Genomic DNA, 19,927 nt, shown 5'->3' with positions numbered 1-19,927 from the left:
CACTTTTCTCCCGCCCAGGAGCCCGGGGGAGTACAGGACAACCTACAACAGCGGTGGCGAACCTATGGCACGGGTGCCAGAGGTGGCACTCAGAGCCCTTTCTGTGGGCACACGTGCAGAGTCCGTCATGTGGAGGGGTGGAAAATCACCCCCCCCACACACACACACACACATCTAGGCTGGCCTGGGAATAAGCTCGGTTGCTGGCAATGGGGCTTGCTTCTGAGTAAACCCTCCTAGGGTCGTGATTCACCCATTTGAAGAATTGCACGGTTGCTTCACCAGGCTTACTCCCGAGTAACGCATTTCTAAACTAAAACCTCAGTATTCAGATTAAATTGCTGTGTTGGCACTTTGTGATAAATAAGTGGGTTTTGGGTTGCAATTTGGGCACTCGGTCTCGAAAAGATTCACCATCACTGACCTACAATCATTCATTCACAAATACATGGGAACCAATCATACATCTACAAATGCATAGGACCAATTAGAATCCAGAGGGCAGTCCCTTCTCGAATTTCGCGGCAGAAGCAGGGCGAGGTGATGACGTAGGCACAGGCGGGAAAAACACAAAAGAGTCCTTTGGGTGCTTGGGGTCAGGAAATGAAACCTAACGACAACGACGACCTTATCTGCCTGCTGGTGGGATTAGGCAGATGGAGGCGCTTCTTCTGGGGTCCCTTTTGTCAAACGTCCATTCAGGGTTTTTGCAAATGAAAGGGACATGCCCAGGTGGAACAGGGGTGGATTCCTGCCTTGAGATAAGGAGGTTCCATGAAGACACAAATACAAATTACAACAGTAATTCCTACATCCTACCGAATACAACTTGTTCCTATCTAACTTATAAGAAATAAAGCATAATTGCACCTTTATTAACAACAAGATCAGAAGTGGGATAATTCATTTCTGACTCCGCTATCAAAAACACAAATGGGTTCAGAATGGCACCATGGAGGAAAGAAGGCCTTCTCACAAGCCATTTTTGTGCATGAAAACGATGTGGGTGTTTGTTATTTCCCCAGTTTTGCTATTCCATGTGGAGTACCTATGCACATGAAGAAGCACCCACCCCCAGTGTAGTTTTTGTGCAGAAAAATGGCTTGCCAGAGAGGTGGGGGGGCCCTGATTCCCCTCACTGTGTGTGTCCCCCCCCCCAGCCCATCTGGCCTCTTCTTTTTCAAAAGAAACCCTTATTTGCAGCCGCTGCGATGCTGCAGGGAAAATGAGAAGGGTTGGGAAACCCAGACTCAACTCTTTTAAACAGTAAGGTGTAGTTCGCCCCATAGTTTGGCACATTGGTAGCCTAGCAAATGGGCAATGCATGTTGTTTAAAACATCACATTCAAGCTCATGTGTGCAGCCAACATGTTTCATCTTAATCTGCGACAAGAAGGTGACAGACAAAGATTCCTTTTCACGGACTGGAAAAGAAAGAGGAAATTCCAAACCGTGCAACATTTGAAAGACAAATCTACTTGAACCATGAGGCATGTATTAGAACTGTTTTAAACAAGATGAATGGCAAACCCACCTGTCAATGGAATGAAGCAGAGTTACCTGTCACCATTTTTTATTTATTATTTGACTTATAAGCCGCCTCACCCCCGAAGGGCTCGAGGCGGCTCATAAACACGGCTGTTATTCAAACAGCAATCATGCAACATAAAACTTAACCTATTAACCAGTTTAAAATTCAGAATTTAAATTTAACATTTAAAATTTAAGCAGCAGTTTCATAAAATCGGTGCCCAAGGCCAAAAAGAGAGTGAGGGAGCGGGAGGGCCTGTGGTGGTATCAGAAAATCAGGCCCAACCGAGTTCGAAAAAGATGGACACCGGCAGCCTCAGCTGCCATTGCACCTTCAGTGGGGGGCAGTAGAACCGCGGCCAGCCCCTCCAAAAGCCCCTCCAAAAGCCCATATTAGTGGGGCAAAGGAAATGGTTATCAGTGGAGTTACTTCATCCACAAGATCAAGAGTTTCTATCACAGATACAGAGCTGACAAACAGGTCACACTAATGAGATTACTAACTCCACATGCAATGTTCCCTGTAAACAGAACGTGTGCACGGTCACTGTATGGTAGCACGCAGATAATGGGTCACCCAGCAGGGGGAGCTCTCCCAGCTGGCTCAGTTTCGCGGTGTTTTGGAACTTCCGCACAGCACCGGGGAAGGATTAAAGGATACGTTGGCCACGTGGCATAACTCACTGATGTCCCTCCCCCCCCCACCCACCCCCGCGCTCAGCCCCCAAATATCCAAGAATTTCCCAACCTGGAATTAGCAATCCTAAGTATAAATGTTTCAACCAACAAAAAAGCCAAGTCATATGAAATCAGGAACATTTGTGTACGTTTAGCACACAGATTTTTACATGATAAGGTTCGCAGTACATTTCTGGTCCTCCTACAAAAGTCAGTGTTCAGTATTACGCCACCAACATTTGCATATCCTGCATTCCTTTAAGAACTTCCTTTCTTTCATTGGCCTCTAAAGTAGGCCGCATAGGTAAAGTGATCAACACAGTTCTTTTAACAAACATCTAATGCAGGAGTCCCTAACCTTTTGGAGCCTGCAGGGATCTTTGGAATTTTAATGCATCATGGCAGGCAGAGCCACAAAATGCTGCCACAGGAGAAGGAAACACAGTGGTGGTGTCAGCACATGACGACTAAGCCTTGAGCTGCGAGGGAAGATGCTGCCAAAGCAGTTTCAAAAATCTTCACAACCAATCAAAACCCTTGATGGCCAAAAGCCACACTTTCAAAAAAAATACTGGGTGGGCATTTGGAATTGTGTTTATGGGCACCCATGGGCCTTGCGTTAGGGATCCCTGGACCTGGTTGCACTTATCATGGAACTTAAAGGCACAGCCAATAATATTAATTGATAGAACAGGCAGATATAACAGAGGATAGAAAATGAAGCATTGAGCTGGCCTTTGTACTTGGCCGCACCGCTCACATGCTTTTAAAAGTATGTTTGTTCTTTCAGTTCAGGGTATACCAATAAAGTTAAATGACACACAATAATCACACAGGTGAAAACACACCCCACCACCTGCAGTGTGAGAAAGTGCAGGCTATTCAGACTCCCTGCATGATACTAGAACAGGGGTGGGCAATTATTTTTTCCATGGGGCCGCATAAGAAACAGAAAATATTGTGGAGGGCCGGGCCAAAAGGCTGAACTCAATTCTGCATAATAGGGGCTGATAAGTGACAGACAGGTGCACAGATCAACTTGGAATCAGTGGCAACAGTTCTGCATACAACACTATTTGGCACAAAGAATCACAGGCTTAACCTACCTGCATCGTTGTCCACTGTCACAATCAAGCAAGTGGGGAAACCTTAAGTCCCTTGACCTACTTTTTTCATCGACTGGCGCTTTTGAAAGCCCCACAGAAGAAGGCAAGCCAAGGCAACCGGCTTCATGCGGGGAGAAACTTTCAAAGGAGGGAACGTTTCCAGAAGCCACTGTGCTGGTGAGGGCATGGCCTTTCTCAGAGGCCCTTTCCAGTATGCAGTGGCAAGGTGAGAGGTGAAGAGGGAGGGTTAGCGTGAGCAGCGCTGTTCTAAAGCTTAGGTCCTCTTAGGCCAGGGCCAAGTCTGTCATAAGGGCCAGTCAGGGTCATCCAGCGGGCCGGATGTGGGCCCCGGGCCGTATAATGCCCAGGTCTGTACTAGATTCAAGTTGCATGCACCTGAGGCAGACCAGACAATTTTATGCAGAGTTGCTCCACTCCAAATCCACTGACTTCGTTTAGCTTAATGCAGCACTGTTACCAGAGAGAGTTACGGAACGGGGACTGAACGCTCTTGAGAGGCAGCTGTTAATACGTGCACACTCGGCAAAAGTTTTACCAGACAAGGAGCGAGACAGCCCTTTTCCAGAAGTGGTACTACCCTGTTTCCCCTAATATAAGACATCCCCGAAAAATAAGACATAGTAGAGGTTTTGCTGAAGTGTGAAATATAAGGCATCCCCCGAAAGTAAGACATAGCAAAGTTTTTGTTTGGAAGCATGCCCAACGAACAGAACACAGAAAAATAAGACATCCCCTGAAAATAAGACATAGCGCATCTTTGGGAGCAAAAAATAATATAAGACACTGTCTTATATTCGGGGAAACACGGTAGAAAATTCAGGATCATAAGCAACAATCCAGCTCAGGCTGGAAGTTGCAGACTACACAAGAAGCGTTTCTGCTCTTCCACCAGAGATCTCTGAAACATGAAGCTTCTTCCCTCTCCAGCTTGATTCACCACCCAGTTCCCAAATAGTCTGTGTATTTCCTGGAGTCAGTATTTACTTTGCCCTATCTTGGCAGGGTGGAGGCACTCAAAGCAAAGAGGACCAGCCCATTTCTAGATGGCACGCAGTGACGGAGAGCAGAGAAAGAGAGATCACTGCCACCCTTACCCAAACAAATGCCTAATAATGGATACCTCGTTGGCCCAACTAGGCCAGGTGGATGCCACAGATATGCCAGGTGGGGCAGAAAACAGCATGTAGAAAAGGACTGTTAACTTTGCTTAATGTTGTAACTTGTTGAATCACCTGTGCCTTGAGTAATCAACTTCTATTAGAACTAAATTCCTCTGAAGTACACATGAGCGGTTTCCCGGGAACAAGCAAAGAACCACCATTAGAAGGCTGGAGCCAAGAGGGAGGGGGCATGGCTCAGTAGTATAGCATCTGCCTAGCATTAGGGGTGGTGATCTGACAAACCCAAACCCCTGAAAAAAACTACCATATATACTCGTGTATAAGTCGACCCGAATATAAGTCGAGGCACCTAATTTTACCACAAAAAACTGGGAAAACTTATTGACTAGAGCATAAGCCTAGGGTGAGAAATGCAGCATCTACTGGTAAATTTCAAAAATAAAAATAGATAACGGTCCGAGGTAAGCTATTTGGGGGTCTCTGCCACTGACCCCTCATCTCACCAATCCCAAGGTCTCTGCCACCGACATCTCCATCCTGCAGCTTGTCCAGCTCACCCAGGTCAACTGGCTGTCACCCGCTGAGATACAGGGACCGGCCGCCACCGAGAGAAAGAAGGCAGAGGCAGAGAAAGCGGCAGAAGGGGGGGAGGCAGAGAAGAAGGCAGAGGAGAGCAAAGCAGAGAAGGAGGCCGAGAAAGCGGCTGAAAGGGGGAAGGCAGAGAAGAGTGAAGCAGAGAAGGAGGGGCTGAGAAAGCGGGCTGAAAGGGGTGGAGGCAGAGAAGAGGGCAAAGGAGAGCGAAGCAGAGAAAGAGGCTGAAAGGGGAGGCAGAAAAGAAGGCAAAGGAAAGCGGAGCAGAGAAGGAAAGCGGCTGAAAGGGGGAAGTCAGAGAAGAGCGAAGCAGAGGCTGAGAAAGCGGCTGAAAGGGGGAGGCAGAGAAGGCGGCAGAGGAGAGCAAAGCAGAGACAGAGAAAGCGACTGAAAGGGGGAGGCAGAGAAGGCGGCAGAGGAGAGCAAAGCAGAGACAGAGAAAGCGGCTGAAAGGGGGAGGCAGAGAAGGCGGCAGAGGAGAGCAAAGCAGAGACAGAGAAAGCGACTGAAAGGGGGAGGCAGAGAAGGCGGCAGAGGAGAGCAAAGCAGAGACAGTGAAAGCGACTGAAAGGGGGAGGCAGAGAAGAAGGCAGAGGCGAGCGAAGCAGAGAAGGAGGCAGACAAAGTGACTGAAAGAGGGAAGGCAAAGAAGAAGGCAGAGGAGAGCGAAGACGGGAGAGGGGGAACACCACACAAGAATTAAGTGAGATCCTCACTCGTGTATAAGTCGAGGGGGGGCTTTTTCAGCACAAAAAATGTGCAGAAAAAGTAGACTTATATGCGAGTATATAAGGTATGTCAGTTTTGGGGGAGTTTTAATTTACTGGGGGGGGGGGAACCCAAGCTATTTGGCAGTGAGGACACTTTTGAAGGTGGGGGGCTGAATGCTGTGCTAGGTTCAGCCCAAGTTCAGTTGCAATTCTTCCTGCTATGGTTTCTTAAGTCCCCATGGACTTGAGAAGCCCTGGTGGGGAGAACTGAATTTCTGGGGGGTTTAAAAGCCTAAAAAAGAAATGGTAAAAAGTTGAATAAAGCCAATGGGTTTGGGCTTTATTTGGCTTTACTGAAAAATCCCAGGTTTTAAAACCTGAGCCCAAAATGTACTGATAGAAAATACTGGTGCCCACGCCTACTGAGCGTAGCATGCAGAAGGGCTCCAATTCTATCCTCCACAGTTCCAGTTAAAAGAATCAGGCGACACATGACATGGAATCTCCGTGGAGAGTCACTGTCATTCTGAGAAGATAAAACTGCCCTTAACGTGGTCAGCTCCGTGAGATTATGCCACATGCCCCATTATTCCCTTCTTTGTTGCCCCAGTGCCATGAACAAGGAGCTGAGCATCTGATTTCAGAGAGAGACGTCGTGTTTTGCAAGGCAGCAATAGAGTGAGAGGAGTGTAAGATTCTGATTTAATAGCCACCGTTGTCTTTTGTCAAAGAGAAGAAGGAAAAGAAGAAGTATGTTATACAGCAGCCAGTTGCTTGACTGGAAGCAATAGTTACCCAAATCAACAAGGGCTGCCGCCTTGAGTCTCCATTTAATGGGCTTAACTTCCAACTTCAGTGTGTGGGGCGTTATTTTATTATTTTTTTATTTATTTATTAGTTTTATATACTGCCCTCCCCCTGAGGGCTCAGGGCGGTTCACAACAGGTTAAAACAAACATTAAAACATAATTTAAATATCAATTATATAAAAACAGAACCCATTTTAAAATGTGGATGGCGTCTGACTACTCCCCTCCCCCCCTTGTGCCCACGGGAGGCCAGATGATTACCATACCAGGGGAGATGCTGCAGGGCAGAGGCGTATGGGGGAGGGATGGCGCCTGGGGGCAACACTATTCCGGGCGCCCCCCACACCTTACCTCTTATTGGAGGCAGACTTCCTATACAGGTGGGGGGGGGCAGCCTGCCGCAGGCCTGCAGGGTGCCCCTCGGGTTGAAAAGCGCCCAGTGGGCCTGTGGAAGGTTGGCCCCCATCTCTATTGGAGGTGGGGGACGGCCCGGCAGCAGGCTGCCATGGGCCCAGTGGGCGCTCCTCAATTTGCAGGGCGCCCGGCGGACCCACAGCAGGCTTTAATGTGTGGGGGCGATTTTATGCCCCCCACATGACCTGCTGGATGGTGCCTGGGGACAGGAGATACCCCCTGTCCCTCTGGCAGGCACGCCCCTGATGCAGGGACAGTGTTACAAGTGCCACAATCTGGAAGGAGCCTCTGAAGTAGAAGCCACCCATAAAAGCAAGAATTGCTTACTTTCAAACCCACCCACACCACCACCTGGACACTACCAAGAACCTCTGTTCCTTAACAACCCCGTTCCCACTGCAGGCACGTAACATCTGGCTGCTGCAAGAATTAGCTTATACTGCTCTATCAACTTGCTTTTCCCCTCCCAAGAAAAGGCCCCATTGCTGCATTGTGTTTTCTGGGAAACCGTCCATATTTTCCACAAAGCCCAGGAAGTGGAGAAGGGAAGGGAAGCTCAGCAGTAGGTGGGCAGTTAGGAGTAGACAATACAAATGCCGAAAAGATCCAAAATAAACGAATGATAACTTACAGACAGCCAAAGTTAAGCCAGTTATACACACTTATACACAACACACACCAGACTCATTTGTGGAAAAACCTGCAGACCTTTCCCTGCGGTGGGAGGGAGCTACCGTTCAGCAGCAGCACTTTGATCATATTACATCAGACACAAGATTATAAGGGAAGTAACAGGAAAAGTAACTTTAAAATGACCCCATACAGGAAACTTACAAAAGTGTCATGTTTTCTTCACTGACATGGATGTTTTATAGCTACAGTTCATCTCTGCTTAGGTGGCAGAAGCAAGAACCTCAGGTTTTTCCCACTTGTTTCACACAACCATCACAATAAGCACTCAGCTGCAAACAGCAGGGTCCTTAAGCTATGTTCTTGGAAGAAAGGCTTACAACAGGGGTGTCCAACTCTGGCGCTTCAGATGTTCATGGACTACAATTTCTATCAGCCTCTGCTGGCCAATTGGGGCTGATGGGAATTGTAGTCCATGAACATCTGAAGTGCCAGAGTTGGACACCCTGGCTTACAACATAACCCTAAGTAGAGTTACTCCAGTCTACACTCACTGAGATAAATGAGTTTAAACTGGACTAACTCCCCTTTGAATTGCACTGTTAGTGGTGGGGGAGAGATTTACTTTTTTTGTATAGATTCAAACATTTGAAGTCTAGATTTTCAAATGTAGACTTCCACATGTTGAACTGGAGTTCAAAAGTATGAAGGGCTGAATCCCATTTACTGAATTGTTTCAGCTCAAGGGCAAGTAACAGAGAACCCAGGAAATACCAAAATCCTTTTAAAATTCTGCTCTTTATCAGGAGGAGGAGGAGAAGAGCTGGATTTACATCCCCCCTTCCTCTCCTGTAAGGAGACTCAAAGGGGCTTACAAACGCCTTTCCCTTCCCCCCCTCACAACAACCACACTGTGAGATAGGTGGGGCTGAGAGAGCTCCAAAGAACTGTGACTAGCCCAAGGTCACCCAGCTGGCATGTGTTGGGAGTACACAAGCTAATCAAGTTCACCAGATAAGCCTCCACAGCTCAAGTGGCAGAGCAGGGAATCAAACCCGGGTCTACAGATTAGAGTGCACCTGCTCTTAACCACTACACCACATTGGCTCTCTAGAGGGAAGCATTACATGGTTAGATCCAATGAACTGTATGGAATTGAAAGCATTTATGGAATCAATACCTTCTCCTCCCAAAGCATCCCCCCCCAAGCTGATCAAGACACCCAAGGAGCACAGCAGGCTACTGTATGTATAGGTTGCAGTCCGGCGGGGGGGTGGGGTGGGGATAATCAACCAAGGAGCAGCAGTGGCGTAGTGGTTAAGAGCAGGTGCATTCTAATCTGGAGGAACCGGGTTTGATTCCCCGCTCTGCCGCTTGAGCTGTGGAGGCTTACCTGATGAACCAGATTAGCTTGTGCACTCCCACACATGCCAGCTGGGTGACCTTGGGCTAGTCACAGTTCTTCTGAGCTCTCAGCCCCACCCACCTCACAGAGTGTTTGTTGTGAGGGGGGAAGGGCAAGGAGATTGTCAGCCCCTTTGAGTCTCCTACAGGAGAGAAAGGGGAGATATAAATCCAAACTCCTCCTCTTCTTCTCCCACAATGTCTTCAGTTATAACTTTTCCCTCAAAAAGATGACAGGTGGGTGAATTAATATGCCACACCTTCCTGGACCTTTTTGTGTGTGGAGGAATGCTCTGCTGGGGTCCTTGGGTTTGCCTTCCAACTCTCTTTTAGGATTATAGAATCATATATAGGTGCCAGGTTCATCAAGAAGAGCATTTATAGTGCTCCAGGTGGCTATCAGCAACACTTTTGATGTTCTACAGTTGTGCCCGCATGGAACCTACAAAATGGTGGCCGCAGCTGTAGGGGGGCAGGGACCAACTGCAGAAAGCCACAAAGCAAGGAGAAATTATCTATTCCTCGAACTCTTTTCTGTTCACAGTTCACTGGACCCAACCCACTGCACTGTGTGTGTTAAAAAAAACCAAAATAAAACAGAGGTGTTGGTATCTAAGAACTCAACAGTGATACGCCCAAAGAGGGCATTCATAAAATTGATAGTTTTTTTGCAAACCAAACATGCATGCAGACCTTGACATATCATGTCAAACTTTTGAATTCAGCAGAATGAAAACAAAGCTTCTTCAGTGGTGGCGAACCTTTGGCACTCCAGATGTTATGGACTACAATTCCCATCGGCCCCTGCCAGCATGGCCAATTGACTGTGCTGGCAGGGGCTGATGGAAATTGTAGTCCATAACATCTGGAGTGCCAAAGGTTCTAGATTCACTTTGGAAGCTGAGGGCTAAGATTCCTGGATTTACTGAACTCCTATAGGAGAGCCAGAGTGAGGAACTGGTTACGTGTTGAAACTTGCTGGGTGACCTTGAAAACTTGCTGGGTGACCTTCAGCCACTCTCTCCCTCAATCAGCCCTGGCAAGGATTTAGATGGGAGACCTCCAAGGAATACCAAGGGCATGACACAGAGGAAGGCAACGGCACACATCTACTGCCTTGGAAAACCCCACCAGGAGTCACCATTAAGTCAGCTGTGACTCAACAACAAATCTCACCCCCCCCCCAAAAAAACAAGTCACATGATATACTCCCTCCCTTATCCATATCTTACTGGAGGAGCCCCAGGGTTCTTCCACCCAGGTATATTTGCCATCTTGATCAAATTAACGGGAAAGACAAACATATAGTTGACTCGCCTTCTTCGTGGTTGGCTGAGCAAATAGCATCTGATGCCATGAAAGGCAAGCATTTGGGAATTATTCAATACTGAAGTCTTATTGAGGGGGAAGGGGTGCCATGGATCTGTTAAGAGCAAGAACGTGCGTCGGAGACCAGCAGAAGAAGAGACAGTGTCACTATAACACACAAGTCCCATTAGCATGGGTCTTCAATCCCACCTCTTCTGTGCTTTAGCAAAGGTTCCCCTCTCTGTATTGTCGAAGGCTTTCATGGCCAGTATCACTAGGGTGTTGTGGGTTTTCCAGGTTGTATGGCCATGTTCAGAGAAGATGCCAGCCACAGATGAAGGCGAAAACGTCATGAGAAAATGCTACTGGAACACGGCCATACAACCTGGAAAACCCACAACACCCTAGTTCCCCCCTCTCTGTTGCAAACTCCAGTCCCCACACTGATTGTTTGAGGGTAATTGTGCTGGTCAGCAGCAGAACAACTAGATAACAAGTCCAGTAGTACCTTAGAGGTCAAAAAGATTTTCACAGTGCACATTTTGACTCTGACAAGCGGACTCTCAAAAACTCATCTTGTTGGTACGTACTTGGATCTAACCCCACATCAGAGTTCATCTTCCCAACCATCTACCGGTAGTTCAACTGCAGCTAGCAGAGAAACAATGGCAACAACAGAGTCCAGACAGGGAATACTTTGGCCTATGTTCTGGGGTGAACACAGAAATGCACTGTTTATTGCACAAACACGGGCTTTGGGGTTGGTATCTTACCACTGTGCTCAGCCAAACTGGAAATGTTCCTCCAGCGCAAGGAAACGTCTTCCAATTTGGCAGCCTCTTCCACTGGAGCAAAGCATCTCAGTCCAAAAAAGGCTTCAAACTTGGCAAAGCAAAATGACAAGATACAGGTGCAAACGTTGAATCCATCACCTGTGGCTCCTAAATCCCCTTTTTTTTAGAAGAGTTGCAAGCTGAGTCCTCCATTTACCCAGAAACCCCAAAGCATGGTTTTTTTTTTTTTAAAGAATAAGAAGTATCGGATTTACAGAAAGCAGGGTGGGGGGAGCATTTTACAGTGCAAGTTTTGCTTCCGAGAAGCAAGCCAGTCATAAATTTCCTTCTGTTGTTAAGGGAGCCCTTGTGCTTTGTCTCCACAGCATGAATGAAATGAGAGGAGGTAAAACCATTCTTTTCCATTAGGCTTTCGGTGGAGGCTACCCCTTCATCTTTTGACCAGCCACCTGTTTGTATTTCAACCCAGGCTCTCCAAACGATTAGGAGCAGGAGGTGTAGTTTGCCGGTCGCCTGTTAGTTTATTAATGAGTTGTTTGCTGTTTCAATCAATGTGCATTTTAGAGTTATTTTTATCTGTTGTATGTATTTACGTAACCATGTTGTTACCTTCTTATGAGCCACTCTGAGCGCATGTGGGAGAGCGACATATATAAGAATAGGATGGGGCACCCCCGGATAGTCTGAGATGTTTCCGCTGTTAGCTTTGTGTTTTAATTCTTATGATGTTTTCATAAGGTTTTATGATGTTTTATTATGGATCGTGCACCGCCCAGAGGCCTCTGGGGGTGGGGCGGCATATCAAATAGGATATATAAATAAATATATAAAATAAATAAAATATAAATCTAAGTAATTAAATATATACACCCACCCTCTTTCCCCAAAAATAAGACCTAGCATTATTCTTCGCGATGTTTGGAGAATGCTCGAAATATAAGCCCTACTACAAAAATAAGCCCTAGTTACAGATTCCCCGGAAAAATACATCTGAACGATGGGGCACAAAATATAAGACATCCCCTGAAAATAAGCAGTAAGGAATATTTTTGGAGCAAAAATTAAGGTAAGACCTTGTCTTATTTTGGGGGAAACACGCAGCAGTGGCGTAGGAGGTTAAGAGCTCATGTATCTAATCTGGAGGAACCAGGTTTGATTCCCCGCTCTGCCACTTGAGTTGTGGAGGCTTATCTGGGGAATTCAGATTAGCCTGTACACTCCCACACATGCCAGCTGGGTGACCTTGGGTTAGTCACAGCTTCTTGGAGATCTCTCAGCCCCACCTACCTCACAGGGTGTTTGTTGTGAGGGGGGAAGGGCAATGAGATTGTAAGCCCCTTTGAGTCTCCTGCAGGAGAGAAAGGGGGGATATAAATCCAAACTCTTCTTCTTCTATATTATCTGATCCCTCTGGAGGTCATAAATCCAGAAATCCTAGTCCTCAATTGCTATCCCATCTCTGCCTAGAACAGGGGTCTGCAACCTGCGGCTCTACAGATGTTCATGGACTACAATTCCCATCAGCGCCTGCCAGCAGGGCTTCAGAATGTCCATCAAATAAAGCTAGTGGCCAGATAAGGCTTAAACTTTCTACCCCCTTCACATCAATTTCTGGTATATCTCACACATTCACAGCCGGAGTTACTTCCGTTCTCACAGCTGCCATTTCAAAGTCGTTAATGAAACAGGAAAGGAACTACACAGCAGGAAAGCTGACACTTTCTGCCACGTTGAGCAGCTCCTCTGGTGTCCTTTGTATGTTCCGACACACTTAAGTCAGCTTGTCCCTCTCTGCATAGAATTCCTCTTCTGGCACACAACTCTTTGCAACACATGATTCCTCACCAAACAAGCATCAGTTGACTGCTGTCAGACACAGAGAGCTAAGTTTGATCCTGCTGTTAAGTAACAGCACAGCATTTGTCCTTTTACAACGTTACAAGGGTGTGCCTCGGGCAGAGTTGTTAACAAACGAAGACAGAATCTGATTCCATAACGTGATTAACAAAAACATTAGGTTCTGGACGTTCAAATTTGGTGCTAACGAAACTCATCTGTGTCATTTGAGCACTGGAAGTGGGACTCAGCCCACCCACAGACAGGCGAACCGAGACTAGTCAGAAGCCATGTTTAAATCACACATGGTGCTCTGCCAGGACAAGTTTTTAACCTGACGGCTACAGAAAGTGAAAAGACTGGACTGAAAAAGGAAATTGACAACCGTCGAAGACACAGTGAGGAACACACTTCTCTCTGTGATACACCTCTGAAGACGCCAGGCACAGATGCAGCAAAACATTAGGAACAGGATCTACCAGACCACGGCCACACAGCCTGGAAAACCCACCACCACCAGAAACTGAGAACTCTTTCACTGGCTGAGTTTGGCAGCCTCTTTGGTGGTAGAAAGTGCTGTCAAGTCACAACTGACTTGTGGCTATCCCATAGGGCCGTGGTGGCGAACCTTTGGCACTCCAGATGTTATGGACTACAATTCCCATCAGCCCCAGCCAGCATGGCCAATTGGCAGGGGTTGATGGGAATTGTAGTCCATAACATCTGGAGTGCCAAAGGTTCGCCACCACTGCCATAGGTTTTACAGGACAAGAGACGTTCAGCGGTGGTTTGCCATTGCCTGCCTCCTTATGGGCTTAGAGTTCTGAGAGAACTGCGACCAGTCCCAAGATCACTCAGCAGGTTTCGGGTGGAAGAGTGGGGAAACAAACCTGGCTTCCGCCATTCACACAGAGGAAAGAGGAACCAAACCCGGTTCTCCAGATTAGAGTCCACCGCTCTTAACTACTACACCTCGCTGGCTCAGCGGCTTCCTCACCCAAACCAAGAAAGCCCCGGAACTGTTACATGGTTTGTACTCTTTTCTCATTTCCCACAACTGTAGATTCAATTACTATCATCACAGTGTTGCTGACCTACAAGGGACTGAACAGAGGCCAACTAATGAAAAGTCCTGGGTACCTGTGAGAGCACACCTGCCCATATATTCCTGCCTGTTGAACATTGAGATTAGAGATGGAGGCCCACCTGACTGTTGAAGATGAAGGGGGTGGGGGTGGCCCAGAAGGCTTTCTCTACAGTGGCCTCTATGCTATGGAATGCCCTTCCTGCAGAGGTTTGCCTGGCGTCTATTCTCTTGGAGTTTCGATACCTGGTGAAGACCATCTGCTTCACCCAGGTGTTTGATAGACTCCCCACGCTGAAGAGGGGCACCAAGGTTTCCATACACCCCTTCCTTTTTGCGGGTAGGGTGGGTGGGTGAGATTTTAGACTGTTTTAGGGTTTTCAGAATGGTGTTTCATTATGATTTCACCACTGTTGGATTTTGTATTGTTTTTTATTGTAACCCACCCTGATACCACAGTAAAGGGCGGGGAATAAATGCAAATAAATAAAAGTGGGTGGCAGAGAAAGGTGGGAGTCACTTGGGTTCTCATTGGGGAGAAAAGTGAGGTATAAATGTCTAAACAACAGCAACAACTAATAATCCTAATGACAAGGACACAAAAGGCTAGAGCAGTGGTGGCGAACCTTTGGCACTCCAGATGTTATGAACTACAATTCCCATCAGCCCCTGCCAGCACGGTCAATTGGCCATGTTGGCAGGGGCTGATGGGAATTGTAGTCCATAACATCTGGAGTGCCAAAGGTTCGCCACCACGGGGCTAGAGAATCCTCTGAAAATTCAAAATACAGGCATCTGGCTGATCTAGACAACATGACTTTCAGACTCTCCACTCAACTGATGGGAGAGGGCTGCGGTGGCGGCTGAAGTTCAGCAGTTCCAAACTTTCTCTTGCCTCTACAAGCACATCAGCTTAATTCATGAGGCTTTTAGGTCTTTCTGGGAATAATGTGGCTGTATTTGTTTAGCCAGCTGGTGAACTAATAAACTGTCATGGACGCCAAGATCTATTTTTATATATTGCGGTGATTTACAATTTAGTACTTCTTTTTAAACTGTTCTATCTCATTTCCGGCAGAATGTAACTTCAGTTATCATTAAAAAAAATGTAGCTCTGTGAAGGAAACAGGTAGGCTTGCAGAAAAACTCCCTGTCCTTGTGCATAATGTGCAGAAAAGAACAAATGAGACTGCATGCTATTAAACCTCTGTGAAGCATGAATAGCTCAGACTAAACTGAGTTTGTCAAATTTTGAAAGCCAACCTGGGCCAACTATGGTTAGTCCTTGAATGAGAGACCACCAAGGAAGGCATCAGCAAGCCACGTCTGCTCATTCCTTGCCTTGAAAACTCCACAAGGGATTGCAATAAGTTAGTTGTGACTCGATGGCTCTTAAATGTTATTAAAGAGGAATGATATTTTTCTCCATGCCAGTTGACAACCTTAGAAATGAAGATCTCCTACAACAGCATCAGCACCCTCAAAACCAATGTCCCAGTGTCCAGTGCGGAAAACCATTACAGCTCCAAACATATTAAAGAACATAGATAAAAATATGCCCCAGTTTCTGCCCTTACCGTGTTTCCCCGAATATAAGACAGTGTCTTATATTAATTTTTGCTCCCAAAGATGCGCTATGTCTTATTTTCAGAGGATGTCTTATTTTTCTGTGTTCTGTCCGTCGGGCATGCTTCCAAACAAAAACTTTGCTGTGTCTTACTTTCGCGAGATGCCTTATATTTCACACTTCAGCAAAACCTCTACTACGTCTTATTTTCTGGGGATGTCTTATATTAGGGGAAACAGGGTACTATTGAAAGTCCAAAAAACTGGACTACCTATAAAGAAGCTAGTTAGCCCTGACAAGATAGCCCATCTCCAAAATATGAGGCAACCCAAGAAAAGCCAAATATATTAGAAGCCAGTTACATGACAGAAATAACTGGTTTTCCCTCAGCAGCAACCAGGACTTAAAGCCTTAAGGCACAGTGACTTGTTAACTGTGTTCTGCACCAAGTAATTTGTAGTATTAAGTTATATACTTCCTCTTGCACAAACACAGTGTAGAATTCCTTCGGGAAAAACACAAACACCCCACACCCACACCCACACACACACTAGCAGAGGCAAGGCCCATAACTTACCCAAAATATAAAATTGAAGAAGAAAACCAAGAATCTGACACATTTCATGCCGCCTTCGACACCCATTTTTGAAGCTTAGTTCCTGTAAGAAAAGCAATGGAGAACCATCAGACCGCAAACCGTTAAGGGAAAAAGAGAACTAGGAAAACAGAGGCAGTATTAACACAGGATAGAAAGAAAAGACGCGTGGAAGAAACAATATCAAAGCATTTAGGCCCTCAAGGGGGGGTGTGATTCTAGTAAATCGTGGGCGGAACTTCCTCAAAGGAAGAGAAAACAGTGCTACTACACCCAGCTGCCATTAGGGATACTAGACCTCTGCTTTCCAGCCGCTTTCAACATACTACCTAAACTACACCTACCCTCCACCACAAAGTCCAGCTCTCCCAAATCCGGTCCGCGGAAAGTTTCCGTCCCCCTCCCACCACTTTGCCACCCTGGCCCTCAGACCGTGAGGTCTTTACTACTCCCCCCACCCTTCATAACCTCAAACATGACTCCTTGACGGGGACCCCCTCTGACAAAAGGGCCAAACCCCACTTGGCCAAACCCTTTGGCTGAAAATAAAAACGAGTCAACACCTCAAAGGCTCTACAAGACTCCTGATCTGAGTAAGGAAAAGCAAGATGGTTGTTAGGGCAAGGAAACCACCCACACCCCACCTTGTAAAGGAGGGGGTGGGTGTCTTGTGTCAGGAACATGGTTTTTACACCAAGGGAGATACCTCACTCCTACAAGACTCCTTATAGGAAACAATATGGTTGTTAGTGAAAGGAAACCACACACACACACCCCATCTTCGAAAGGGGAGGGGGGCGTCCTGTGCCAACAACCTGGTTTTTTATTGCAATGGAGGCTCCAAAAAGAGAAACTAGGAACTGCCACCGCTGCGAAAAAACAGTTCTGCATTCCTGGAAAGGCGGGGGAGGGGGAAAGAAAATAAGTTGGGGAGGGGAGGCTCCCCCCCCCCCCACCTTAAGAAACTTATTCCCTTCCCAGACACACCCAGCTCCTGGACTTTGCACCGCTCCGACCACTTCTTGCACTTCCAAACCGGGGGAGAGAAGCCAAAAAGGAGCCAGAAAGTTCTACAACAACCCCCACCCCCGCAGCTCCTTCGATCTGACTAAACTCACCCCCCACCCCCGACACGGAGGCGCTCTTACCTCACAGCCCACCCCCAATCCGCAACGAGTCCACCCCCGGTTGCAACCGAATTGCTGCTCTTCCTCCTTACACTTTTGCTTCGCCTTTGCTGACCGCCCCCCCCCCCTCTCCCCTCGCGTTACTCCCCGCCCCGGCTGCGTAACTGCAGGAAAGAGCCCAGCTGCTTATCATGTGATGGGATGGAAAGGAAAGGGGGGGAGAGATGACGGGATTTACTCTTAAGTTGCAATGAGTCAGCAGGAAGGGGGTGGGGGGGTTACCAGTTATAGGGACTGTGACGCTTTCCCTTCCCTGGAACTTCTCTAGAATCCGGCATATCGGTCTGAAAGCTTCTGAATCTAAAAAGTTGGTGTTTGCTGTGAGATGAAGAAGAAGAAGAAGAAGAGTTTGGATTTATATCCCCCCTTTCTCTCCTGTAGGAGACTCAAAGGGGCTTACAATCTCCTTGCCCTTCCCCCCTCACAACAAACACCTTGTGAGGTGGGTGGGGCTGAGAGAGCTCCAAGAAGCTGTGACTAGCCCAAGGTCACCCAGCTGGCGTGTGTGGGAGTGTGCAGGCTAATCTGAATTCCCCAGATAAGCCTCCACAGCTCAGGAGGCAGAGCCTGGAATCAAACCGGGTTCCTCCAGATTAGATACACGAGCTCTTAACCTCCTACGCTACTACACCCTTCCCTCCCCCTCCCCACCTTAGTAGGAACAATTAATTCCTCCCCCTTCTCCTATATTCAAAACATGTTTCTAAATCAGCGTTAGAAGAAAAACAAACATACACAAACCGCTCCACGTACCCTGCTTTGCAAATGGCTATTGTGCACCAACAAAGGGTTTGCAAAGAGTGCGAGCTCTTGCGACTGGAGCAACAGGATTTCTTGGCACTGGCTGAAGTCTCCTGTTACAGCAGTTACACGCTTGCTTGCTCCTTCAATACCAGGAAGGAAAGGGCTTGAGAAGTATTGTTTATGTTTATAGAAACGGTTTCAAGGATCTTTCCCCTATTTGGCAGGTTATGCAGTCCGATGGAGAGTTAGGGGCAGTTCAGTTCTCATAAGAATGGGTTGCAGACTTATCAGCCACTTCTGCGTTAAATGTTTACGTTGACAGCTCTGACTAGGGTTGGGTGGAGAAAAATGTCCTGCCTCACTCATAAATGGTTATGCGAGGGTCCCCGACTTGCTGGAGCCTGCAGGCCTGTGCCGGATTTACCTACAGTCTTGGCAGGCTAAAGTCCAGGGCCTCAAAATATAGGGGGCCATGAAGCAGCACGAAGCTGTAATTCATATGCTTCTACATTGCTGATTTTATAAGACGACCAGGTTTAACTTGCTGACCCCTCTACTCATTAATAAGAGTCTGTCAGACCAACAAAAAATTTCTTATCTCAATGATTCTTCTGCCATCTCTGAAACAGTGGCTAAGTACCTGTGTTATGTCATTAAGTGGCAACCGTGATTGTATTACTATGTGATCACTGTTAATCTGTACCGTTTATTATGCCAGTAAAAGGTTTGGGTAGCAAAATTATTCAATATACGGGGCTCTTGCCCAAAGTATACAATAATTTTGACACGGTCATAGGCCTTTCTTACACATGGTGTTGTAACTTACTCATCCTTGGCTACATCAATCCTACGCAGTGCCGTAGGAGGTTAAGAGCTCGTGTATCTAATCTGGAGGAACCGGGTTTGATTCCCAGCTCTGCCGCCTGAGCTGTGGATGCTTATCTGGGGAATTCAGATTAGCCTGTACACTCCCACACACGCCAGCTGGGTGACCTTGGGCTAGTCACAGCTTCTCGGAGCTCTCTCAGCCCCACCTACCTCACAGGGTGTTTGTTGTGAGGGGGGAAGGGCAAGGAGATTGTAAGCCCCTTTGAGTCTCCTGCAGGAGAGAAAGGGGGGATATAAATCCAAACTCTTTCTTTCTATTGGCATGGGTTACACTGCCGTGAACATCTGGAGAGCCACAGGTTGCAGACCCCTGCTGTAGACTCTAAACAACCCTTCAGGAATTTTCCTCACATTCCATTTTGTTACCGCTGCTGATCAAGATAACATTAAGTGATTTCAGCTCAGGCAACGTAGTGAGGCGCAGGAAGCCGGTGTTCTTCAAAAGCAAAGTATTTTATTCGGAAGTGGTTGCTACAGCTTAGGCAGGGGAATCGCGCCCTCGTGGTCAAGCACAAGAACTTTTATACACACAGATCAAAGGGGGCAAAGGGGCAGGTAAGGGGGCAGGTCCCTTACCTTACAACAATACAGAAAACATCAACACATAAAAGAAAAGGTACAATTACAACTTTGTGACTGGGATCCTGAGATCTCGCTGTCAAGCCTCTTCCCGCGAGACTTTACGATAGGGCAGAAACAGGGAGCGGAGAATGTCCATTCATAAAACTGGGTGAGGCTGTTAACGCTCCCAGGTATCTGGTTATCAGATGGGCTGCTTCCTTGAGTCATGTCCTGAGGCTCCCGTGTTTCAGTCCCGCAACAAAAGGAAAGTTCAAATGGTCCAATGGCGATCTTAGTTCATTCCTCAACGGCTGGGACCTCTGGGGTTCCGTCATCAGATTCAATTTGT

At 47.1% G+C, this 19,927-nt stretch overlaps 1 protein-coding gene across 3 annotated transcripts in view; it reads right to left on the bottom strand.

Annotated features, from left to right (window-relative positions):
- Positions 1 to 17,469, bottom strand: part of CD63 (CD63 molecule) — a 29,883-nt gene extending 12,414 nt beyond the window's left edge. The window contains exons 1-2 of one of the 3 annotated variants that reach the window (XM_048491871.1): positions 17,347 to 17,469; positions 16,181 to 16,262 (exon numbers count right to left, since the gene is read on the bottom strand). In XM_048491871.1, coding sequence (XP_048347828.1) covers positions 16,181 to 16,246 — 66 coding nt within the window. In that variant the 5' untranslated portion in view covers positions 16,247 to 16,262; positions 17,347 to 17,469. Of the gene's footprint in view, positions 1 to 16,180; positions 16,263 to 16,761; positions 16,809 to 17,185; positions 17,208 to 17,346 lie in introns of those variants that run through there. The other 2 variants (XM_048491873.1, XM_048491872.1) reach the window with 2 other exon arrangements.
- Between the last annotated feature and the right edge of the window lie 2,458 nt (positions 17,470 to 19,927).

The sequence above is a fragment of the Sphaerodactylus townsendi genome, linkage group LG03, assembly GCF_021028975.2.
Source record: "Sphaerodactylus townsendi isolate TG3544 linkage group LG03, MPM_Stown_v2.3, whole genome shotgun sequence".
In the NCBI taxonomy this organism is placed as follows: Eukaryota; Metazoa; Chordata; class Lepidosauria; order Squamata; family Sphaerodactylidae; genus Sphaerodactylus; species Sphaerodactylus townsendi.
The sequence above is the reverse complement of the archived record's forward strand: the minus strand, read 5'-3'. Positions and strand labels throughout refer to the sequence as shown.